Below are 26,979 nucleotides of genomic sequence, written 5' to 3'. Positions count from 1 at the left end.
CAATGTGCTCAAGAGTTCCTAATTTATGTCTGCTCTTCGATATAGTTATTGAATCCTCGGAGGGGAGAAAGGAGAAATTTTTGAGGCCACAATATTTTTTCGTGAGATTTTCCTAGAGGTTCGCTTTAGACACCGCAGTCAAGTCGCATAGAACCTAAAACGAATTAGCCAATGCAAAGTAAGTCTGCAATCCACATTGTTAAGGAGAGACACAAAAAAACTGTAGCGGGCCTCCTTCATTTGGTGTTTTGAAATATTATTAGATGGTGCAGGTAATCATGTGCTGAATGCATTATACTTCTTTACTCAGGCATTAAAGGACAGTGTTGGAAATTACACCAAGCCATACTTTCTTCCTGGAGGCAACTTTGACACAGAGGACAAAATATTTTTTCTCTCATTCGGCAACGTAAGTAAATAACATTCCGCTTTAATTGCTGCTTCAAAAAAATTAATGCCGCTAGCAGGTACAAGCTCCAATCAGGCGAATTTTTAACGTATCTTACAGCTTTTCTGTCCATTCGGCATCACAAAGGCCTTTCCAACAGGTAGGTCTCGTGAACCGATAAGGACCCAACGAAGACGAAGTTACAGGGCAAGGTGAGTTAAAAGCAAACAATTTATCTGTGTAGTTACTCTTGGCATCCGACGTACTCATTAGGCTGAAGGTGTTGTCTTTTTCCGTTAAACGGAGGGTGCCTGCTATGTTCGCTTTGAACAATATTTTTTCATTTATTTTAGCAATATTATGCGGAACATTAAACTGATTAACTGTTGGCTACGAAACAAAGCGCTTTTATCGCAGAGGCCCCTTCCAATGAAGCTGCAAAAGGCTCAATAAAGCATGCTGCTGACAGCGTTAGGTTCAATAAGCTCATATTAAAACTAGTCAGCACGACTGCGCTGTGTATTGAGGTCAAGAAAATCTAGAAAATATAGCTATATCGTTTATGAATGTGCTGGATAGCGAGCGCTCTGTTATTCCTTTTGGTGTGTAGAGATAATATCGCTTTTTTGCTTATTAGAAAAAAAAATTGAGCTGTCTTTTAGTGGCAAATGATGTCTTAAGTCTTTTAGTGAACGTCACAGGCTTGGGGGAGGTGTTAAGTGTGTTCCTGAAATCTTGTATATTAGCCCTCCTACCTTTGACGCAGTGGTATATTTTTCTGGAATATTACAGAAAAGCGAAAGTTGACGTGAAAGAAATGTTAGACTTGTATGGTGTAGGCATCTATATGTACTGAAATTGCGATATTAGTGTTGATGCAATGCTGCATAATTGAGTGATATTTTTGCATTATCTGTAGTATTTTTTTTTGTTTCATTGTCAGGCCTTACATCATCTTCGGACACGGTATTTCAGTTACTCATGCCGACCTTTTCATTCGCTTTTTTTACACGCATGTGCGTTGAATTAATTCTTTGGCATGGACTTTGGTTGCCACTGTTATTTTTTTCTGGTCAAGAGGCCAAGTGGGCTGACCCTTGAGACAGTGCAGTCTACGGTAGAATGTGGTTCATTTTCGGCTATGTTGGTGCTAAATAAACAAAAAAATAAGTACTTACTTTGCGATAAATTCTGACTTCTTGTTTCGCTGAGATCTAAATTTTTTAGTTCGTTTGCGACTCGGTACAATGCTCTGAAGGCGCGAACGAACCGTTTTTTTTTACCCCGAGGCCAGATACATGTCCAGATCACAGGTACGCCAAACCCGCGTGAAGACGACAAAGAAGGCCTTTCTTTAGAAGTGCAACGCTGTTGGCATGCAAATGAGACGGCTTTGGGCACAGGCTGTATGACGTGATATACGAACGAGATTTCGGGAAATCAAGCCACGGCGTATAACTGGTGTGTGATGACGAGCTTGAGAGTGTCGGTAACAAAACTTTCCAATTTATGACTGCCCACAATCTGCCATTCGAGATCTAGTTTTGAAACCAACATAAAAATTTTAAAGTCATGGAAGATATATTGAATCTATATAGCCGATTAAGTCTGCCATTCAAATGCTGCCCTCTTCCTAAGGCTTAGGTGGCTCCACAACACAGAATCACTCTTTCTAAACATTGTCATTGCATTTGTACAAATAACCAGTGCTTCAGATGTCATGAAAATGATTTAAGCCCCAAATCACTATTTGCTTTATTGCGCCTGAAGCAAATGTGATGAATGCAGAAGGTATTGTGACCACCTACCACCAACCAAAAAAATTAAAACTTTAGTCTGCGGAATTAAATCACATTGTCCCAATGTAATAGCGCAATGCTGCGCCAATTAGTTGACAAATAAATGTCTCGCTAGAGTGGGAAATAACCTTTAAACTGCGGCCCCAGATAGGCTGAAGAAAGGGCGTGATTGGCTTTACGTGTTGTGCGATACTACTATGCAAGGCAAACACAAAATACACATTTGCGACGAATTTCACGCACAGTCGCGCGTACCATTCTCATACCTGCCGTAAAATGCAAGATGTAGACGTGTAACCACCGCACAATACGACTATTCAAATGGACAAAAATAAAGAACACAGATGCATGAGCTGCATTGTAGAAAACAGCATAGGCTTCGCTTTGGCAGTCATCTTCGATTGTTCCTGCAAGAAAGTCTAGTTGTATGAGGCTGCGTCTGAAGTTCTTTTTTGACTGATTTGTGTCACATTGCTGTACATCTGCTTGTCAAATAGATACGTAGATTCTAATGACTAGCACGAATTCCTTCTCTTGAGTTTAGGCAGACTCCGAGGCTGGAAGCAAATGGTTCTTTTGCTCTACTCTGTCATACTCAATGGGAGTTTATTCATTCATGCACACTTTCTCAAAGTTTACGTCGAAGCGCGCCTCGAAGTACACGTTAATGTTAATCAAATCGGGAAGAAAGGCGTGTTGTTTGAGCCCTTTAGCAAGCAGTTATCAAAAAAGAAATTTAGCAAAGACCATCGGTGTAATCTGCAACAATGAAGGCGCTACTTTCGTGAAATTTTTTTTTGACCCCGGTTAAATGTTTATTTCAGGCTGAACAGCGCCGTGAATGGATACTACGGCTTCCTGAAGGCTTTCAAGTGTAAAGGAACCATGGACGTGTGCAAACTCTTCCCTCAAACCGTTGACAACCTAAACAGCGAATAGTTCTCTGTTTACCTTTTAATTCATGCGATTTACGCATTATTCGTCATCTCCTACCACTCCTACATCCACAATATGGAACTACATGCCGACCAGGAATGGTAAAACCATGTACTCGTATTTATTACATAAATAAAATTGTAGCCGTAGCTTTTGCGTCTGTACTAAGTACAAGAGAATAAATAATTCTCGTCTTTTAGAGCAAAGAACACTTCCTGGCTATAATTTCCTGCTAAAATCTGTGACCGAAGACGAACAACCTCTGCCACCCAGTTGAATCAGTGAAAACGCAAAGAAACAGGGTCATCGCGGGAGTTTTCAGGCTTAACCATATGGCAGTTTGCCATTCATGAGGCTAAGTGGACTTTTCCCGACGATGTACTTCTTGCGGCTTTAATAGAACGCATTCACGTGCGTTCTCTGGCTTTTTAGGAAATCTTAATGACTGTCTGTACCTCAGCTTGTGGCCATGGACACAGAGCCTTGCAAAGGACCAGCTGGCCAGAGGTCGTCACACCCGTTCTCCGCGAAGAAGACAGGAAGCTTACTCGGCGACACCGAGCCAACTGAGCTGTACTTGCTGCCGGATGAAGACTTATCGGATGGTAGTTTCATCTCTGTCTGTAGAAAGAGGGCCAAAAAGATAGAAATGTCAACGCGAACCATGGCGACTCTGAAGTCAAAGCCTTAAAGCTGGCCTCCCGGCAATTTGTCGTGCCGAATGAGATTAAGGATATCCGAATAAATACGCGAAAAAGTGTCCGCACAGTCGGTGTTTCCAACTAGAGTGCGCTGAAAAAACTGCTACAAACCGCGGAGATAGGAGGCACCAAATTGTGTTCCTATATCCCGATGAACCATGCATCCACACTGGGTGTAGTTTATGACATTCATGTTGATAATCTCAGCTCGGACTTGCCTATTCCCGTCCAATCGGCAAGTGGAGGTGCTGCAATCACGTACGTTTTCCGCCTTGGAATCGCGCGTTTCGTGAAATTAAATTTCAAAGAAGATTGCATACGATACCGCGTCAAAGTTGGTAATTTATGACACTCCGCTCTGTCATTCATAAACAAGCCACTTCAATACAATCAGTGCTTTAAGCTTGGACAAGTAAAGGGGTCTTTCCGAACTGGTTACTGTGTCCGCGGTGCGCTGAACCCCACGTGGAAGACACTTGCCGTGCTAATTCTCTGAAGTGTGGCAACTGCTTCGTTGAAAGATTGCCTCGTATCATAAAAGATATCACAGGCCTGCGCGGTACATGCAGAACAGTCATAGCCTGCGCTAGAGGAGCGGCTCCACAGATTTTCGGCAGCACGCACATTTTAGCCTTCTCGGTGAAGTCTCGTTGCCTGATTTTCACGTTCTAGCACATGAAGATCTGGTCGGCGAAGTTGCCTCGACAGGCTCTCACGTGCGCCTGTTTGGCGTTCTCTGCGGAGAAGTTGTCAGGCATCATGTTCGTCAGCATGGACGTCAGGATCTTCGCGGCAAATCTTTCGGGCCTCATTTCCTGCAACGCGCGCATATGCGTATGCGCCGCGAAGCTGTTGTGCCTGAATTTTTGTCAGCACGCACTTGGGGATCATTGCGGCGAAGCTGCTGGGCCGCATTATCGGCGGCGCGTGCTGGAGGGTCCTGGCGGCGAAGTCCCTTTGCGTCGTTTTCAAGAGAACGAGCTGAAATGTCCGTTCAACGTCGACGGCGAGCTGCAGCTTGTGCTGCTCCCTGCACAGTGGCGTGCTGATCTCGACGTTGCTTGATTGCAGCCGTGCGAGTAGCTTCACGATTCGCTGCTCCAGCAGCGGTTCGTACCTTGCGAAGAGGCGCCCTAACGCATACAGAATATTAAAGACAGGTATTGACACGTGGTGCACATGTCGCATTCCGTGACACTTGGTACGATACGATGCAAACTGCTACATCTCATGAGAACAGGATGGAATACAACGCAACTTCAATGCTAAGTTTCCACGTATCGACGCCACGGGGCACGCATCTCACATCGCGTGATTCCTCGCGCGCTAGAACGCCTGTATAATGCATGTTTCCGCAGCAGCTGGAAAGCGCTGGCGCGGCACAGTGATATAGTAGCTGACTACCGCACAAGGGGCTCGGTTTCGATCCTGGAGGGAACTGGGTATTCTTTTCTCATGCCTCACGATAACTGCGACAGACACCGGTGGCGGCGGCGGAAAATGTCATCTCCAACCGATACGGGTACTGGATTGAGCTAATAACCGCTTACGCTGTAAAACGAACTCGCGGTGCCCAAGGAAAGGGTTAGGAAAAATTCGTCGCACAGGCAGGCTGATGAAACAATTCGGCATCATTGTCTACGTCACGGAACGTCCTAAAATAAACGCCCACGTCCTCCAACGAGGCCACAAAAGGGCTGAACACCTCAAGAACATCAGCAACTCTTTCGGCCGAAGAATGGCCTGATGCTTCTGAGCCAAAAACTTCCCAAAAGCCAAGCATTGTCTAGCCCACTTGAGAGCCTACTCCTGCCGCTGATAACAAGCCCAACTCTCATTGTCAAACAATCTAAACGCTTGATTTCCTCATGGATGCCACTCTAGTAATTTTGTTGAACACGGGAACCCCGCCGGCAGCAAGCGCACTTAATGTACTTGAGGCCTTATGCCCAGTGCTTGAATCCTTGGAGTAGAGACTTGACCAACGATCACCCACCATTTTGAAAAGTAATGAAGATATCTTCAATCATCCGGTCGAGCTGAGGAAGTCTAAAATCACGACTTTATGATTTGTCTGTTTGCACGTACCGGTATGTTGCGAATCATTGTGATAAATGAGCATAATGTATGAAAGCCTTTGAGATTATCAGAATACTATGCTATCATGTCCACAACTGGTGCATGCAGCAGTCATCGTTCTTATTCGTCGCGAACTCACCTACGTTCGCCAGCCAATTCGGCCTCATGATGACTGTATGATTGCCTAACTACAAAAAAGGGGCAAACTCATGTTTACCCTTGCATGTGTTCATATATTCCTCCCTATAAATTTTGATTCCAAAAAGATTAAAGGACATCTTTACGGCAGTCATAGAGGTTTTATTGCGTACCATGTTGCACGGAGAAGTACAAGGAAAAATGCAAGAGGCCGAAGACTAGCAACCTTCACCTGCAACAACGCCCTTTAACTCCTCAGTGACAGCAGCCGAACGTTTTTACGAGGCGTAAATGATGGCAGCTGTCTTGACCTAGCTTTCGTCTGCAGCTTTAGCAGACGTCCTAAATAATTTTTAAATATCAAGACTCATGGCTGTGACCACATTTCCGCGTACCTTCTAATCAAAGAGATGTCCAGGTCCTTTCTACGGAACGCCATTCGATTAATGAACTGGGACACGTTTAAATCTGCCATGGGAGATGCTTGCCGAGAGAGCTTACCCTCTAGATTAGTGGAAACAATTCAGTGTACAATGCGATACGCCACGCGCACGCTTGGGTTTTTGTCTGAGCAAACCGATTTCGATATAGAGTTGCAGCAACTTCATGCGCACCGATGCTATGCCGAACCATAATACAGGTGTACAAAGCCAGTCCACGACCTTCGGACAGCCAGAAGGATGCAAAAGAAAATTCAGTGTCGCGTGGATAGCTTACCACCTCATGGTTGCATAATGTTGTGCTGGTCGCTAGACCACCGGGAACCATTTTCCCACATCTGGAGAATCGTACATGGTCAGCCTTCCATCCGTGGAGCACACTCCTCATTTAATGTGCTGTCCCTCTCCCAGATAGAGAGAGAGAAAACTTTATTTAGTCACCTCCAGAACGGCAGCACTTCCAGAAACAGCTGAATATTGATGCTGCAGATGTCTTTTGTGCAAAGATTGCTGGCCAAGCAACCAGTCCAGGCTCTCCAGCTCCCAGTGGTAACACTGTTTAGCGTGAATGCCGCATGCATATTTCGTTTACAAAGAAGGAGCTTCAGGTAGCTTTTGCTCTATACAAGCGTTATTCATCCCGGGAACCAGTTAGAGTGTCCTACCACGTCTTGCGCAAGCTGAATGGATGCACAAGGAGAAAACAACATATCCTGTCAGGATGGTGTGTTCTCAGAAGCTTCGAAACAAGCGACTTGGCCCTTCTCTGGAAGCATGCCAAATCTCCACTCGAACTCACCTCATACCGCCCACTAACGCTGGACAGCTGTGTGGGAAACGTGACAGAAAGGATGTTCCTTGCCCGTTCGGAGTGGCACCTAGAACACTACTACATGCATCGCATTTTCATGGATGGTTTTCGACGAGATCGCTCATCAGTATAAAGTGTTGTTGATCCCGATAAGTAGGTCGAGCATCAAAAGTCGCGTGAAACATTATCTGCAGCTTTCTATTTAGATGTCAGGGGAGCATATGATATGGCGATGATGAAAGCAGTCACAAGACTATGAATGATGAAACCATCTTTTTATTAAGCGAACCCGCGGCCACAAAATCACGTTACACTCAGAGCACCACAATAGCGGCGAGAACAGCCGCCGATCGTCGAAATCTGATCTGCGGGGCAAGCAAATGGGCTTTTGCAGATGAGTTATTTAAGGTTCCAGAATAATCACTGATGCTCGCGTGTATTCCCGAAAGTAATACACAATTCCTGTCGCTCATACAATAAGATTAGAGAAGGTTTGGGGACAGTACACGATGGATAGAACAATCGATAACATTCTAGAAACTTCCAATACATGCAGGCGCTTGCAGTGCTGAGCGATGAAATTTAACCTTTGTTAGCCGGTGAAGAAGCGGTCACCCGAGAACGATAAACCAGTACACGTGTCAATATCATATCTTACGAGGTTATTCTCAATGCTCTTCAGATGATTGACTTTGAAGGTCGAGTCTTTCAATGAATTCCTAATCACCCAATGCATGAGATCGTCGTTTGCGTGTACCTACGACATCAAAACCGCAAGACAGTGCACCTAAGAAACGTTCATCAAGGCGAAGTACTAAGCCTCACTCTATTCAACCTCACACTTATTAAACTCCTCAAACAAGTGTCAGCAGTGATCAAAATGTCAACGTGCGTAGACGATATACGTATGGACTTTGGCCGTGACTCATTCTAAGATACTGGCAAGGCTTCGAAAAGCTGATACTCTGACAGCGGTGTACGTTAGTCACCAAAGCCTCCAAATATCATCACACGAATGTACACTGGTGGCATTCACTCGCAAACTAATGGCACCCTACGCCATTCTCTTTAAATGGTCAGATAATTTCTTTTGCGAACTAACAGATGTCTTGGCATAATCATTGACAGATGTCTCTCGTGGAGCCCACATGCGATGTACTGGAAAACAACGGCTGACAGGGAATTTACAACTTTTCAAGTTTATGGGTGGAAAGAATTGGGGTATGTCAGTACCTGCATTGTTGGAATTTTACAGGGCACACTTCATGGACGTTTTGAGATGCGGTTTTCTCGTGCTGACCAACACTCGCAAGACAAATCTTCGTGCAATACAGGCATTGAATTTCAGGCTCTCAGAGTTTGCCTTGGTTTGCCAAAATGCCCGTCAACAGCGGTGACTATTGCAGTTGCCCGGGACCAATACCAACGCACATTGCCGTGGAGGACCTGAGAGTGCACATTATGAAATTTGCCCGTGCCCATTCCCGCCATCTTGCGACACTACCTTCAGAACGGTCACAGGCATGATTTTCGAATGCGATTTCTGTGTATTGCGCCTGCATTCGATCAGGCTTTACCCTCGCAAACAAGCCATCAGTCCCTCCATGGTGCTTGGTTCGACATGCAGTGCCCCTTATCGTTTCAGGGACCAGAAGAAAGTTGCAGCTGTCATCTCCTGCTGTAAAACAACTATCTCTGATCCTTTTGCACGAGAGTTATGCCGACAACGTACACATCTGAATTTATGGATCAGCAAGTCTCCAGTGTTCTTCTAGAGCTGTAGGTTTTTTCAGCTAGAGCCGTCACCATCAGTTTCGAAATATGCCACCCAAAGACATCAATAGCTGTGTAACTTGCAGCTCTTCACGGTGCATTCATCTCGTTGCCGAGAACAACCTCGGAGATGATCGATGATAAGTGACCTGAAGGCAGCATCACAGGCTTTGTTATCAGCCTTGCGGCGCGAACAAACACGATTAGAGAAATAATCAACACTTTGGCAGAGAAAAGAGTACGAGACATTTAAGTCGCTTCCATGTCACTGCGTCATCATAAGTAACGAACACGCCAGTAACGCTGCTCTTTCGGCTCTTTAAGGCAGTAAAGGGGAATCGATACCAATATCAAGGACAGATGGCGCTTGAAAACCTGGGATACTCGCATGATTTGATCAAATACCCTTAAGAGAAGAAATAATTGTAGAATGATAGCCTCAGAAGCCATCGTCGCTCAGGGTGACGAGGGCCTTCTTTGTTTTTTTATGATGAACCGAGCTATTTCCTTACTCAGGAGGAGTCGCTGCGACGCATAATGAATAAAAGGAAAAGTAATAAAAGCTTGCAACGTTGCAGAGTGCAAGAAACACAGCAGTGCCCTCGCAAACTTTACAGCCCGTCACCCAACGGCCGTAGTTTTTAGGTAGGTCTGGCTTCAGTCCAGCCTTTTTCAAATTTTAGTCTGATCGCCCTTTCGAGGACACATCTATAAAGCAGGCGTCGAGCATCTGGCGTTGTCGCAGGAGCCGAGCACTTGGGGCCCGTTCCTTGGTCGTCTTTTGTCGATTCCCATACACTGGGAACTGATTCACACGCCCATTTGATTGGGAATTTGTGTGCGCGTACAGGATCTGTTTATTTATTTCAGAGCGTTAGCCAGAGTCACTCACGGAGAATGCAGGGGACTTGGGATATTCTTGTAACCGCAAGGGTCACGTGAAGGCTTCCATGAAGATTTAGGTCGCGTTTTAACGTGACAGTCTTGCCTGGAATGAACGGCGACTTTTCCTTCGAGAAATGCTCAATTGTGGCTTGAAAAATGCACTAGTCAGACAATTTTAGACTCTAACAGATCCGAAGGTTGCTCGAATTGGGGCGGTAACAAAATTAATGCTTGACATAAGCACAGCCTCACCACGTGTACTTCAGAAGGACCGTCTGCCGGGATAGTTGGTCTAAGATTGTAAATAAAAAAAAACTGCGCTACAAATACACATACACGTAAAGAAGACACGAAAGACGAGGACAAGCACTTGTCCGCGTCTTTCGTGTCTTTATGTGTATGTGCATTTTTCCGCTGTTTTTTGAACTTACAGTCGTCACATGTAGCTGTTAGCAGTTTGCATTACGAGGACAAAGGTAACGTGCGATTTTCGTCGAGTGAAGGATGTTCTAGACAGATTATGCAAGGAGGAGTACGACACGCATCTGCATACAGTCCAGACTCCTACACGTCTTGTGTAACAGTGGCACATACCCTCTCGGAGGGATTAGCCAAGAATGTTCGCATATCGTGAAATACCTATAAAGATACGCACAGTGGCCGCAGTTGTCTTTTCGGGCACGTACCAAGGGACAGAAATTCCCTTCTCGGCAATACAGCGACAACTTCACTATTTTCCGCCCTTTCCGAGGGGCCAAGTCACAGTCTACTCGGTAAGACGGGGGTCAGCAGCCAGTGGTCTATTCAGGCACATACACAGCGTCGCTTACCGAGTGGCACAATTTATTTGGGAATAGAGCAGTGACTAGCACAAGAAAATTGGAGACAATAGGCAAACAAAGATTTGCTGTAAAGATACAACGGGGGGGTTTTTCCTGTTTTCGGTCAAGATAGGTCCTTCAAAAATTTCAATAAACACATAAATGTTCGCAGCACGAGACACGAGCTTAGCCTGGAACAGTCAAAATCAAGCGAAAGAAGCAATAAACATATATTGCAAGCGTTTTTTCCTGTTCTTCATCGTTTTCATTATGCATAGTAATTGTCGTAGAACAAATGTTCTTCGCCAAGCAGCATCTATAAGCTGCAGCGTTCGTTCGCGCTCTATCTAACAATACCTAGCCACGCTTTAGCGAAACACTGGCGATGACTGTAGGCAGCTAAAAGACATTGCACGAAGAAAAATGAAATATGGCTGAACAAATTTGGCAGGGTGGAAGAGTACAACAACTTGATGTAATTGACTGTTGTAATCAAGCTACATGCTCATTATCACATGGCAAATACAATTTTGTGACACTGCAATGAAGGAGTTATGCATCATACAATTTTTCGCTCCACAGACAGCAAGTGGTTTGATTTTCACTGCACTAGGTATCTTGGGTAAGCATTACCATACGTGATGATCCTGAAACTAGTTTTAATGCAGATACACATGTGATTATTTTTAAGAAATCTCGAATTAATATTCAAAGTGCAACTACTGCTGAAGTCACGTAAAGCTACAGTTATAACGGGAGAAATATACAAGCCGAAAGGTACGCGCATTATACTTGGTTCGACCTGTCATCAGATTTATTGGCCAGACGCAGCATAGGCTTGGTATTTTTGGCCGAGTTTTTGAGGAGCTCTAATATTGTACTAAAAACAGCACGAAGCACAATAACGGACTCGTAGACATCGGCAAGGTCCCGGTATTCAATTGATGTTCATCGCTGGAAATCACTGTCGTTAGCGGCAGGCATGTAACTATGTGATAAAACTAGAACATCAACAGACAGGCGTAGGAAAGCTTGAATTTAAAATGTAAAGTTAAACAGGAGACGCGCACCAATCTGGCATCAGAAGTAAACGAAATAGACTGTCAATGTTGCTTGCAATAGGTAAGATAAATGAAAGAAGAGCAGAAGACAAAGTGGCAAGAAGCGCTAATGAGCTGAGCTCGTACACCCCTTCTGGGACAAGGCCGCAATATACAGTCAGCAGAAGTATGGGAGAGGCCTTTGCCCTGCACTGGGCGTAACTAGGCTGATGATGATGATGATGATGATGATGATGTATGCCAAGAACACACTCATGGTGCTTCGCCATCGGTGCACCAGATGAGCAAAAGAAGGTGTCTGTGAAGTCCTTGGTGAACTTTAGCGGTCCGTTGATGTAGCGCATGTATACACGGGACGGCTTTCTTGGGCAACGCGCGTAGGTCGTTAAAATATAGAACAGCTGCCCGTGTGAAAGGCGCAACAAGCTCCAAGCCGGCTTCACGCTGAACCAGTCCGGCCTCTTCAGTGCCTTCAGGACAGACGAGAGACCCAGCGCCGTGACGAAAGTGATGTCGATGTATTTGCTGTCCGTGGCAGTTGTACCGTAGAACGCATCGTAGCAGTCCTTAAACCGCGACAAGTTGGCGTCGGCTCCCGAAGACCAGGGAAGGCCGTAGAACACCATGTACCACAATGCCTCTGCAAGTATCCGCCCGAATACCGCCATGTTTTGCAGGTGTACTTTTTTGGGGCCTGCGCGGATCGAGCTACAGACGGAGGTGGGCAGGTAGACTCGGCTTCGGCCAATAAAATTTATGGACATGTACTGGAGTATCTCTTCTTTGCCCAAGAAGGAGGCATAATCCTTCATAGCCTGGAAGTTGTACTCGCGGCCTTGCAGGAGATTCTCGGGGAAATTTCGCGATGGCTTGGGAACCGCGGTTGCGCTGCGAATCATCTCGGCAGGAGTGAGCATGGTCAGGTCTTGGAAGAAGCTCTCTAGAAGTTTGACGTCTTCCTCGGCTTGAAAGATGCCGCTAGCGCGACAGTCCGCTCTCACGGCTTCTCGTACATTGGCGAAGATGGCGCGAGCATGTGCGTCCTTTTCTGGGCTGCAAAGAGCGTGTACTTTGAAGGCATATGAGAGGTGCCAAATTTTATCGAGGCTCTGGCTGCAGGTCTTGAAGACGAATTGCGGTTTCGGGGTGTACGATGCGTAAAATTCGTAAAAAACGTTCAACACACTGTGCCAGAGAAAGTAGGACGCTATGACACTTTCCGCGGTGGTGTTGTGCTTCTTGGTGGAGACAATATGATACATCGTTCTGATGCGGTCTGCACCATCAACTGTAAAAAACTGAGCTTCGCCAAGTGAATAACCGATGGCGACCAACCCTGCTTGTACGTCATCGATACTCCATATGTCACGGTTGAATGCGCTTCGGTTGTATGCTGTGTAATTTACGACTCGAAGATCTGTGGAATGGTTCTGGCTGCATATAAAGGCTGCGAATTCAAGTGCGCTTTCGGTGCTGACGTTTGCGCTTAGCCTGACGTTGAGAGCGTCTACGGAAATGCCTATTATTTGCTTCACGAGGGCGTCGAAATTGCAAATTGCTCTGTACGAAATGATGACGTTCTTAGAGTGGGCGTCGTACAGCACAGTAAAGGCTGTGTAAATTTTATACTTGGACATCATTGTGGTTGCGTAAACAAAGGCTTTCTTGCTGTCCATCTGATTTAGCATACTTTGTTCCTTCCTGACAATGGCGGCGGCAAAAGTAGAGACAAAATGTTCGCTCTTGGAGACGGTGTTGACGCAAGAGCTAAAATACGCAATGAGGAAATCTCCTGCTGGGTTTCGCTGAAAAGCCGGTGGCACGGCTCCGGTTACCATGATGCGGTCGAGCTCGCTTTGCGCGCTAGTGTCCTGCCAGGTTCGACGTTTGATGACGTTGGAGCAAACGTGCGCGAAAAAGTCAGAACAAGGGTCCACGCTGGTATTCACGTACCGCAGGGTCTCTTGCGCTTCTGCCGTGCAGCAAAAGGGCTGTTCGTGCTCGTCGACGGCTTCACGCCGCTTGCGCCGCCAAGTGTCCAGGTAGACGCTCGCCAATATCACCACTGCGGCGGCGACGACCACCGCAGCGCTAAAGGCGGATATAGTGAAGCACTCCCAGTTCTCAGGGTCCCTGCATGTCTCGTTCCTGGCCGCGGCACTCTGGGTCCTTGCAGAACCTGATTGTGGGGAGGCTGGAACGTACGCAGCACTACAGGCGGCCATCTTCTCTTCTTCTTGTTTTTTTTGCCTTTCCGGTAATGATGGTGATGATGATTCCTTATTTAATGGCAAAAACCCACTGTGGGGATAGGCCACGAACGGAATGGTAAGCGATGAAGAATGCAACGAAAAAAGAAGTAATCATTATTGTGAGAGAAACTGACAATAAATAAAATAAAATTGTGCGTTATGAGGTAGTCATCCTTGCATAAACTGGTAAAGTAACACGAACCAAAAACCTAAATTTATAATAATAATATTAATAATAATAATAATATTAATAATAATAATAATAATAATAAACTCTTATGAATCTCTCTTTTTACTATTGAATTTTCTAATTCTACAATGTATTGAAGGAGAAATCACGTAAACTAGGAAATACTTAACCTTATCGTGCCTCAGATGTATAAATAGCTCGGCGAAAGTTGCTGCGGCTGTGTCCTAATACCGATCCCCCAATTGAAAGTAGGACAGTACCGCATAAAGGCAGCCCTAGATTAAGCAGACGAATTTCGAAACGTCGTTTTCGTTGAGTAGGAAACCTTCGGCACGAGAGTATAAAGTGATTGATGAATTCCGTCTCATTGCAGAGGTAAACATGGCAGATTGCACAAGTAAAAATTAAGCAATGGAATACGGCAACGGGCAGCTTTGCATATGACGCTTTGAATCGTCAAGTTTGATTTTTTTGTTTATTTTGACGTGATATATAATTATACTTGTGCTGCTGTGAACTTTTTGATGGGAGCGGCGGGATAGTCAAGAGGCTGAACGTCAACTTTCATTCGCCGCTTATCTGTTTGTGGCTAAAATAGACGAAATAAATTGATTGATTAATTGATTGATGATTTGTAAACACTACCTGAAATCAAACATACTAAGTTTATAGTCTGTTCAAGAGCTCACTGAGGTGACTATTTGGGCATGTTCGTAGGTCATGGATGCAGCTTTTTCCGCACATGACGAGCACGGAGAAGGGGCTGAGGCACACAAGCGCTCGTGTGTCTTAGTCTCTTCTTTCTCCTCCTCTTGTGCGCGAACAGCTTCATTCGATTCAAAAGAATGCCGTGCGCTTTGTATACCAGGGTTATACTGTTGAGCTCTCCCTCTTCTAACCTGTCATCTTCGGGTCTCCCGACTCTATGCACGCCATCAGGTTGAATGCATTAATGTCTTTGTACTTTAGTTGCTACTCTACCCTGGACATTATTACAGTACCTCTATTCTGCCAAACCTGCTACAGCACGCATGTCAAGACATGCCATATCATTCATGTTATGAATGTCACGACATCTCATTCGTGCTATCTGCATATGTAATTCATGTTATGTATGTCAGAAAAAAGGTTTGATGGAAGGCCGTCTGGTCGCGAGACATCTTAAGTAGTTGAAAGTTGTACGCCGAGCAGAAAGATAAACTGTAAAGATGTATCAGATCCAACGAGTTGGAATCTATGTACAGCGAAGCGTAGTCTTACTACATAGAGAGTCGAAAGACGAGTACACGCACGCTAGCACACACACGCACATACCCGCCGTGGTTGCTCAGTGGCTATGGTGTTGGGCTGCTGAGCACGAGGTCGCGGGATCGAATTCTGGCCACGGCGGCCGCATTTCGATGGGGGCGAAATGCGAAAACACCCGTGTGCTTAGATTTAGGCGCACGTTAAAGAACCCCAGGTGGTCGAAATTTCCGGAGTCCTCCACTACGGCGTGCCTCATAATCAGAAAGTGGTTTTGGCACGTAAAACCCCAAATATTATTATTATTACACACGCACACAAATTATGCGGAGTCTGTTGTTAAGTGGAGCGGCTAACTACTAGCGACTACGACGGAGGCCTTGAATGCATCATTGTTTCAGAGGCAGCATGCGTGTACGTACGTAGCGCATTTCGAATCCATACTGCGCACAAGAAGCTTTCACTTGAAAGTGGATGAAAACAACTTGCCGCAGGTGGGGAACGATCCCACGTCTCCGCATTACGCGTGCGATTACGCGTAATGCGAATACGTTCGATCGTTCCCCACCTGCGGCAAGTTGTTTTTTCATACACCTTCATTGCCATTAATTTATCATTTCTTTAATTCACTTAGTAAGTACAAGTAATTTCCCATTTGTTGCCCTTGGTGTATTTGTTTGTTAGCTTCGTATGATACGATCAATAAATATCGGGCCCCTGGGTTAACCCCCATTCGTCTCGTTCACCAGGCAAGTATGTTAATCAAATCGGTCTGGTGTAAGGCAACGTCGTCTTGGTTATCTATTTTTTGGTAAAGTACACTGTCATCGCGAATAGGCAAACCTTTGATGAAATGGCAGTGCGTAGGTACTTCATGAAACACCCGATATTACTGGTCCCGATAAAAACCCGATATTACTGGTCGGACTAAGGAATCAATATTATTAGCAGAAACAAACTGTTGAAAATCCAGAATCGAGCAAATGATGGTCATCGGTAAAGACTAGAAGCTGTGTTTCGCAAGAAAAATTCCTACGGATGCCATGTTGTGATAGTGCAAAAAAGTGGTTCGACTCAAGAAAATTAACAATGCGAGGGAATGTAATGTGTTCAAAAACTTTACAGGGAACAGACGCCAGTGAAATTGGGAAAAATTTTGATGAATTGTGTGTTACCCCGGACTTTTGAAGTGGAAGAATCTTCCCTACCAGCCAGTCTCCGGAAGGTTAGAATGTTGCAGGGACTGTGAATAAATTGCATGCCAGAATGATAGAACAGGGGCCCTATAACGTAAAACTATTCCAATATGTTTCTATTCCAATCTCTTGACGTCAAATTTGCGTAACCACCGACGCAAGCACCGGGTGGTCACCCGCAGGATTGTCTGAACAGACCAATCAAACGCTCTCCTCGTTCATAGGAGGTCACGTTTGTTTGCTTGAAAAACGAATAACATTGCCTACACTGAGCAGCTTGTCGTATCTAATTGGCTCACAAGAGGCGAGGAGAACGATCAAGTGGAGATGGATTCACTGGGGCAGAGCTAGTGCACTGAAAATCGATAACTGGATGAAGAGGGTGGTGCCGGCGTCTGCGATTGGTCGGCTTTCCCTTACTTAGCTTGTGGTGGCTGGTCGAAAATCACGACGGCATGCAACGGAAGCTTAAGAATGACGCTAAAACTGACCCTCAGCAAAGAAGAGTTGGCAGAATGAGGTGGTAAATGTGCCGATAGGGCTCGAAAACGTTACACTGCCATGCAAGAAGTTTTATTATACGCAAATACACCCATGCTATCCGGCAGGTGAGAGTAGCCAGCGTCTCAGCGATCGGCGGCAGCCATCTTTTATTCCTTTCGGAACGGGGCAGCCTGCGGCTATTCCGAAGAAAATTCAGTTTTGTTCGGCATATTAATGCATCTTTATCGCGTACACGTCACTTTGACGCGTGAGTTTGTGCGGTTTTGTGACGTTACGTGACAGGCAGGTGAAGTGTGTGGAGCCCGAATACTTTTTACCAATAGCCGAGGGCTAATGGCGAAAAGGGGTCGAATCAGAAATAACTGTTGTTTCTTTTTTCTGTCAAATCATACATAATCAGTGTGTACACATCATATCAGATGGGGAGCTATCGCAGTTTTCGTGACGTCGCGTGACAGACAGGGGAAGTGGGCGTGGTCGGAAAAAGTTTTTGACAATTCGGGGAGGGCTGATAGCAGAATTGGGATAGAAAAGTTTGGAATAGTTTTACGCTATAGCGCCCTCAATTGCTTTACACGATCGTTCAAGGTAATCGAACAATAACACATCTAAAAAGGAGCACAATTGTCTTGTTATCGTGTCGAAATCATCTTTTTTTATAATCGCGCATTGTTTTAAGGTGTCTACGCGCGCGTGAGAATGGCAGTGAAATCACTGCTTGAATAATTTCATGATCACTGATACCGGGCATATTAGGCACACCAGATACATTTTCAGGCGATGATGTGAAAATAAGGCCAAGAACTTAAGATCTATTACTTTTAACGCGTGTAGGAAACTGAACCAGCTGTGTCAAACGAAAAGCAGAACAGGTGTGAAGGAAACGTATTCTAGAAGAGTTGACTGTTGGGCTAGTTGGGCGTCCATATTTGAATTAGTAGCTTAGTGCGATAAAAACACGGAAACAAGAAAGGCGGACAAGGACAAGCGCTACTCACAAATGTTTCATGGAAGGAAGGATAGTACACATATATATATATATATATATATATATATATATATATATATATATATATATATATATATATATATATATATATATATATATATCCTCTTGACACACATGCGCCTACCAAGCAGAAGAGAAACAGGTACATGCACATCAAAGGCTGTTGCGCAAGAAGGTAAATTCGGCATCTAGTAATGTGATAGAACGCTCACTAACACACCTATCTCTATTCTTCTTGATAAAGAAGGCCTCAAGAGCGAGCCTGGAAGAGGCGTTGCCGCTCCTGCCCAGAAGAGTAGTCACAGAAAATCGAGCGTCACAATCACACGCGCTAACAAGAGGCACCAAATGTGCGCCCTTATTCTCCTTTTTGTTTAGTTTTTGCGCATGTTCCCTGAAGCGGTCATTCACGCAACGCTCGGTTTGTCCCATGTAGAGCTGCCCGCAATGGTGCAAGGGAATTGCATAAACAACCCCTACGGAGCATTCAACAAAGGGCTTCTCATGCCTCGTGCAGCAGCCCCGCCTGCTCTCACAGCAAACTCGAGAACACAGCTTCGTAAGCTTGTTGGGTGCAGAAAAAAAAACAGAGGGATACCATGACGGTTAGCAACCTTTTTAAGGTTGTGCGAGGCCTTGCGTACGCAGGGAATAACCTGGTCTTACCTACGGTCGTTAGACCTCTGCTCTCGCCCTTCGTGCTCCAAGCTTTACTTTTTGCAGAAGAGACTCTACTATAGTGTTGACTACCATCAAAGGGAAACCAGCTGCCAAATGACCGTTTAAGGGAACATGCGAGGAGGAACAAGCGAGATCTGTCGCGAGGACTTTGAACACATGCTTGCACTCGGCATTTATCATGACACTAACTTTTATCATGCCAATTATTTCGGCTTAATGGCCGTTCTGAAAGGTTGAAACGTGAAACTGGGCTTTTTGACGATTCTTTCCAACATTCTAATACAAACATCTGCCTTAAAGCTTGTAACTAAAAATTGTAATGACCCAATTAGTTTAGCTAGTGAAAGGATTGCGTTAGTTTTGACACGGCTGGCATTTTCGCATGGCTGTTTGACGTCAGAAAATCAGAGGCCCCCGCTTTGTCGTCTGGTTTGAAAGAGGCCGAGGCCACGTCGTATGCGTTCTCCCCGCACTCTGGCACCCAACGGCGCAGCAAGGGCATCACGGTGGATTTGTGCCTGCAATCCCTTTCCTCGCGCAACAAAAAACTACAGCTGCAAAAGCTCCGTAACGCACATGCAAAAAAAAAAAAAACAGCGCACGGTACTCATGACGTATTTCCAGCTCCTTAATCGCTTCCGGTATTTGCAGTGCGCAGAAGCATGGCGTTGGAATGAGCTTTTTTTTTTTTTTGCTAGCATGCCAATTCATATCGCCACCACTCAGTGCAGTAAGACTGCTTTACGATTCAAGTTATAAGTGAGAAGAGACATACAAATTTGTGACTGCACAAAATGCGCTCAAGTTTTGCCATCTTGCAGTGGGATGCTTCTAGTTTAACATGCGTTGTGTAACTTAAGCTAGAAAATGTGGTATTTCATTTGATTTATTTCATTTATTTTCACCCTCAGGACCCCTCGGCATTACAGAGGGGGAGGTGGGCACGTCAGCCATACAACTTGATCCATGCAATATATATGCATATATATTACATGAGCAGAATAACAATACAAAGAAATCAATATAACTGTAATGTAGGTAGTAGTAATATAAGCATTACACAAGTAAATAGAAAGAAAAGATACTGATATGAACGTATGGTTAGCTATCTAATTCGGGTGCAATGACATCAATTACGGTATGTCTAAAGTGGCAGTAATGATACAAATAAAGTATACTATGGCAGTAATGGAGATATTAACACAATTAGAGAAAAAATAACTTTAGCACAAGCGTGAGCTATCTCATTCAGGAGCAATGAGGTTGGTTGCGACATGTTTAACGTGGCAATGATAATAGAAATAATACATAACGCAAGAGTAATAAACATAGTTATAACACTAGTATAACACAGAATAAGTAACTGTAATACGTGCGTAAATTGTTTATCCGATTCAGTTGCAAATAGGTTAGCTATGGTATGCTTAAAATGGCACTGATTTATGATACTAATAATATTATGAGTCAGCTGATTCAATTCTCTACAAGTTCTAGGATGGAATGAGTTCAAAGAGAAAATATTTTATAGTGGGGAACAAAAACTTTATGTGCATGATCGAGGCGACGTGATATGAATGCAGAAGTAGTGATAAAGAGAGAGCAAGGAGTTTGACTGTGTTAGTATACTTTATGGAACAGAGTGAAACGTGATATCTTGCAGCGGTTACTAAGCAACGGAAGATTAAGGGAAGATTTCATAAGCGTCACACTAGCTGTACGATTATACTTGCTATGCATGAATGACTTTGGCTGAGCTATTTTGAACGGTTTCAATTTCGTTGACAAGTTTTGCTTCACAAGTATCCCATATCCCACAAGTATCCCCCCCCTAATTGTGTTTGACATATCCTGTTGTAACCCCCCCCCCTATGTAATGCCCATAAGGGCCTTTAGGGTATCTGAATAAAAAAAAAAAAAAAAAATAAAAAAAAAAAAAAAAATATAGATGAGGCATATTCTAAATGACGCCGGATGTTAGTGGTGTAGAGTAGTTATCTAATTCTTTCGAAGCAAGGTAGAAAGTTCGTCGGATGTAACTAAGACTGCGGTTAGCTTTTGCGATGACTGAATGTGCATGTAATTTCCCCGTTAAATCTGATGTGATATGTACTCCCAAATATTTGTTTGACGTTACAGTATCGGGAACCGTGTTACCCAATGACGCAGTGTGTGTTAGGTGGTGAAAGGCGTGATACGCACATTATTTAACATCTTGATTTGTTCACTTTCTTGTTCCATGCTTGGCACCAGTCATGGATGTTATCAAGATCAGTTTGGAGTTGTGTAGTGTCGGCTGGAGATGTTATTTTCCGGTACATGGCACAATCATCGACGAAATGACATGTTTTAGACGAAATATTAGTAGAGAGATCAATAACGTAAATTACAATAGTAAAGCACCAAGAACTGAACCCTATGCGACACGAGAGCGGACAAGCGCTGCAGGAGAGTTAAAGCCATCAGCCGACACAAATTGAGTACGGTTAGCAAAGAAGACGTTAATCCAAATAAGTTTCAGTTTCAGTTTTTCTTCAATAAAAACAATGAGTAAACAACAAATAGTATGCAGACGAGGGTCCCAAAGTCAATGACTGCAACGGGACCCTCGGTTCTAAAAAGAAAAAGAAATATGTGTACAAAATGTGGGTTAAAGCAGAAAAGATAAAGAAGTACAAGGAAAACAAATGAATGCGCGTAATGCAATACATTGGTAAGAGAAAACAAACAAGAAAGTACAAACATCAAAAAGCATAATTATACAGAGAACATGTTATAGGACATGACACTATCTACAAAACGAAATAAAACATCTTATCCCATGTTTGAATACAATCAAAGATGACGTTAGTTTAAGTGAATGGCGTAGGTCATTCCATATTTTTAATGCTGAAAACGAGGATGCCATTTTCCCATAGTTTGTGTTACATTTAGGCAATAAAAAGTTGTAATCAAGCGCAAGCCTAGTGTGGTTGGTATTAGTGAGTAATTTGTAGTCCACAAATTCGCAAGGAAGCTGTTTGTTAAGTAATTTAAAAAAGAGAATACTTATATGATACTTAAACAAGCCAGATACAGGTAGTATAAAGTTTGCCTGGAGTAGCGGAAGAGCATTTGAGTAAAAGGAACTGTTGGTGATTTTGCGAATAGTCTGGTTCTGTATTTGTTGAATAGACCATAGGTGGCAGTTATACGCATTTCCCCCGAAAGCAATGCCATAGGTGATATGACTATGAATGAACACAAAGTATAAAGATAGTAATGCGTGCTCTGAAAGGAATGCACATGATTTTATGAGAGCTCTTATGCCGAAAGCCGTTTTCTGTTTAACAAATGCAATATGATTAGTAAATTTCAAGTGAGAATCTAATTTTATGCCAAGGAACAACACACAGTCGGCTGCAGGAATAAGGTGACTCTCTAGAGTTACTTGGGGTACACACGGCGCGATCTTCTGCTTTGTTTTAAATAAAATGAACTGAGTTTTGAGAGGGCTTAAAATTAAGCGATTTAACTGACACCATTCAACGACTTTCGCTAGTTCATTGTTCAGTTTAAAAAGTAAAGTTGTGAAAGAGTTATCAGACATGGAAATAGTGGTATCATCAGCATATAAAATAGCATTAGGAAGGTCAAGAACATCGGGTAAGTCGGTAATGTAAATGCAGAACAAGGGTCCCAGTATTGAGCCCTGTGGTACCCTTTAATTAATAACTTTCGACTGGGAATAAGCGCCCCCTACACAGACTGTTTGCTCATGGTCATGTAAGTAATCTTTAAGAAAAGTTAAAGATGGACCTGTTATGCCTAAAAATTCTAGTTTGTCAAATAATATGATTTGATTCACAGTGTCTAAAGCTAGAGTAAAATCTAAAGATACTGAGCCAGCAAATTCACTACTGTCAATAGAACACCTTATGTAATTGGTTAATGCAATAAAAGCTAAGCTCGTCCAACTGCCAGGACGGAAACCGAATTGGCAAGATTTCAAGACCTTAAACTTTGTTAGGTAACTGTTTATAAGTTTCAGAATTAATTTCTCGATAGGTTTACTGATAGAGGACAAAATGGATGTTGGGCGATGATTAGACATCGAGATTTATCACCTTTTTTAAAGACAGGAATTACTTTTGCCTTCTTAAGCGAACTAGGATAGGTACAGCATTTAAAAATTAGATTGATTATGCTGCTTTGTGATCCTGCAATGCAAGGGGCAACAAGTTTTATGTGATAGGCAGAGACATTATCTAGATCTCTGTAAGTGTTTTTTAGATTTAATATAGCCGAACAGACCTCATCGGCTGTGACGGCAAAATGGAAGAATGTAAGATTGCAACGGTTACATAGATAGGAAGAGGTTATCGGGCTATTACTGTACACTTCATAGAAGTAATCACTAAATGTGTTACCTATCCCTCTCATGCATACGGGCCTTATATGAGGACACAAAGTTATCCTGCTATAAAAGTAGTCCAGTTGCTTGCGGCGAGGCACTAGCCGCATGGTGTCCTCATTTGAGGACATGCCAAGGTTTCTAAACTGTTACACAGATGGCGCTTGCTGTCCATGTTTTTTGAAGCGCCAGAATCTAAAGGAGAGTAGGCTTGTTCGAGGTAACTGAATGTTCGTAGAAAACAAAAAAATAATTGCTCGACAGGCTATGGTGCTCTTGGACTGTAAAAATATCTGCCCAAAGAACAACTTTTGAGCCATATTATCTGCTTTTGTTGCCGTTTTTTTCTTGGCTTTGGGCTCGGTACACGGAAAAGAACAGGTGTCCTCGATTGGGTACATTAATAATAATAATATATGGGGTTTTACGTGCCAAAACCACTTTCTGATTATGAGGCACGCCGTAGTGGGGGACTCCGGAAATTTTGACCACCTGGGGTTCTTTAACGTGCACCTAAATCTAAGTACACGGGTGTTTTCGCATTTCGCCCCCATCGAAATGCGGCCGCCGTGGCCAGGATTCGATCCCGCGACCTCGTGCTCAGCAGCCTAACACCATAGCCACTGAGCAACCACGGCGGGTGCGATTGGGGACATTATGCATGAAAAGTGTAGCCTTACCTGCAGCGGCACCAAACAAAAATGTACCCGCAGAAAGCCAGACCAGAAAGCAGAAAGCCAGCCAGACGAAGCATTTTGCTCGGCAGTTGATCATGAGCTGATTCTGAGGAATACCAATCCGTGGACGAGATGGTGATTCCATTCAAGGGGCGCTCCTCAAAAAAGCAATACCTCCCAAGTAAACCGAAGCGCTGGGGCTTCAAGGTGTGGGTGAGAGCAGGAGTGTCTGGCTACATTTATCGCTTTGAGGTATACCAAGGGGCAACTGGTGGGCGAGCCAAGGTTTCAAGCGAATTTGGTATGGCCGGAGACGTTGTCATCAGGTTGTACGAGGGACTTGAAGGGAAAAATCATAACTTTTATGCCAATAACTTCTTCACGTCTATGGCCCTCGTCCGAAAACTCAGAGAGGATGCAATAATGCTTGTTGGGACATGCCGTGCAAACCGTCTGCAAGGAGCGGATAAAAAGCTAAAGCCCTTGAAGGAGCTCAAAGCGGACGGAAGGGAAAGCACATCAATTTGCACCTCAGCAGACATCACAGTGACAAGGTGGCTGGACAACTCGCTTGTTCACGTTCGTTCCAGCTATGCAGGACGGCAGCCCGAAGGCACTGCCAGAAGGTACAACAGAAAAGAGAGCAAAGTAATGGATTTCACCAGGCCGTACTCCGTGGAAGTTTACAACAAACACACGGGAAGTGTCGACGTCATGGATTTATTGATTGCAAGGTACAGAAATGACGTCCGGGACAAAAGGGGCTACTTGAGAATGTTCGTCCACCTACTAAATGCAGCAGTTGTGAACGCCTGGATTGTGTGGCGGTGGGACAAAGGTGCGGAACATTATATGGACCAACTTGAGTTCCGAAGACACGTTGCCAAGGCGCTCATATTTCACGGTGAAGCTGCACAGAGCTCGAAGCTACGAGGCCGGCCATACAACGAATCTTCACCAGCGCCTATAAGAAAGAGAGTGCTCCACCATGTGTCCATGGAAAAGAGGTTGGACGGCGGGCGCCATTTCCCAAAGAAGAGCGACCAAAAGCACGCCAGCCGCTGTCGAAGTCTCGCCTGCCGCAGCAAGACAAGGTACCTCTGCGGTCGCTGCAACGTCTCTCTTTGTCCTCAGTGCTTCGAGTCCTTCCATAGTGCATAAGTGGAATGTGCAAGACCGATCGTCAGCATTTCAATTTGAATTGTAATTGTTTCTTTCAGTGTTCCAGTATGACCGCTCAATAGGTTTTAGTCACATATATTTGTTGTGTACTTAAACTAGAGACTAATGTCGGCTTACAGCATGTTGTACTCATTTGGGAACAGATCGGAAATGTGATACAGAGACTCTTGGTTACTTTCAATAAAATTTATCATAATCTTTGTGGCCGCTAGTAACACTTGTAAGCAAAAAATTATTTTTTTATCCCCTGGATTTATTTATTGCATGAGAGGGCTATACAAGATGATTCAGTGCAAGTTTCACGTTTATAAGTTATATAATCAATGGTCCTACTAGCCTGGGGGCATTAAAAAGTCGTTGAAATGTTGCCATTGTTTCTTAGGATTATTTTTAGCCTTGCAGAATTCTTTCTTACAATAAAGCCGTTTTGATATTTTGAGTAGGTTGTTCAACATGGTACTGTATTTTTTATAGCTATATATGTCCTAAATTTACATTGAACGGCTGTTTTTTAGTCTTTCTGTTAAGATTATCTTCTTTACGCATGCTGGTTAACAAACCTTTTGTTATCCAGGGATTACGTGGAAATTTAAACTTTTTTTTGCATTTGATAGTTGTAGTGTTAGCGAACGCAGCTTTCAAAAATAATGAGCAGAATTTTTCGAGTGCCTCTTCAGGATCACATAGAGTACTAATTGATGACCAGTTGTTACCATTTATTGTATTAAAAAAAGGTTATCGCGGTCGAACCTGGAAGTGAAGTAACTAGTGTCATAGTAATGTTCTTCTGTAATAAAGGTGACGAAAATGGGAAGATGATCTGTCATAGGCATGTCAATGACACCCGCACTTGGAGATGGCGTGATATTGCTTAAGGCGTGATCAAGAAGAGTATTAGTTCCAGAAGCGGAAAATATAGTAGGAGGAGTAATTAAAGACTCAAGCCTGAATCCAATAAAACAATTGCTATATGATATTGCTGAACAATTATCAGTATCCAGTAAATTGATATAATGTCGCCAACTATTAAAATCTGTTTATCTTCAGCAGAAATTTTATGAAGAATTGTGGAAAGGTCGTGCAAGAAATCAGGAACAGATGAAGATGGGGAGCGATAAATGCAACCATTGCCGATAAATGCCAAATTGCCTTGCTTAGTAACTCAGGGGACCAATTGCAATGCATGCTCACTGACCTGGCGAGGCAAAGCAGAAGAGTGGGTCTAAAAATTAATCTGCAGAAAACTAAAGCAATGCTTAACAGTCTCGGAAGAGAACAGCACTTTACAATAGGCAGCGAGGCACTGGAAGTCGTAAGGGAATACATCTACTTAGGGCAGGTAGTGACGGCGGATCCGGATCATGAGACGGAAATAATCAGAAGAATAAGAATGGGCTGGGGTGCGTCTGGCGGGCATTCTCAAATCATGAACAACAGGTTGCCACTATCCCTCAAGAGAAAAGTATATAACAGCTGTGTCTTACCAGTACTCATGTATGGGGCAGAAACCTGGAGGCTTACGAAAAGGGTTCTGCTGAAATTGAGGACGACGCAAGGAGCTATGGAAAGAAGAATGATGGGTGTAGCGTTAAGGGATAAGAAAAGAGCAGATTGGGTGAGGCAACAAACGCGGGTAAACGACATCTTAGTTGAAATCAAGAAAAAGAAATGGGCGTGGGCAGGACATGTAATGAGGAGGGAAGATAACCGATGGTCATTAAGGGTTACGGACTGGATTCCAAGGGAAGGGAAGCGTAGCAGGGGGCGGCAGAAAGTTAGGTGGGCGGAGGAGATTAAGAAGGTTGCAGGCATGGTATGGCC

The 26,979-nt window shown here is 44.0% G+C and overlaps 1 protein-coding gene across 4 annotated transcripts in view; it reads left to right on the top strand.

Moving 5' to 3' along the window:
• LOC142563985 (neprilysin-2-like) overlaps positions 1–26,979 on the top strand; it is a 140,280-nt gene that overhangs the window by 57,903 nt on the left and 55,398 nt on the right. For 3 of the 4 annotated variants that reach the window (XM_075674750.1, XM_075674749.1, XM_075674748.1), the window contains 3 exons: positions 311–409; positions 509–600; positions 3,012–3,272. In XM_075674750.1, the coding sequence (XP_075530865.1) occupies positions 311–409; positions 509–600; positions 3,012–3,126 (306 nt within the window). In that variant the 3' untranslated portion in view covers positions 3,127–3,272. Of the gene's footprint in view, positions 1–310; positions 410–508; positions 601–3,011; positions 3,273–26,979 lie in introns of those variants that run through there. The other variant, XR_012824459.1, reaches the window with a different exon arrangement.

The sequence above is a fragment of the Dermacentor variabilis genome, chromosome 11 (assembly GCF_050947875.1).
Source record: "Dermacentor variabilis isolate Ectoservices chromosome 11, ASM5094787v1, whole genome shotgun sequence".
NCBI classification, from domain to species: Eukaryota; Metazoa; Arthropoda; class Arachnida; order Ixodida; family Ixodidae; genus Dermacentor; species Dermacentor variabilis.
The sequence above is the reverse complement of the archived record's forward strand: the minus strand, read 5'-3'. Positions and strand labels throughout refer to the sequence as shown.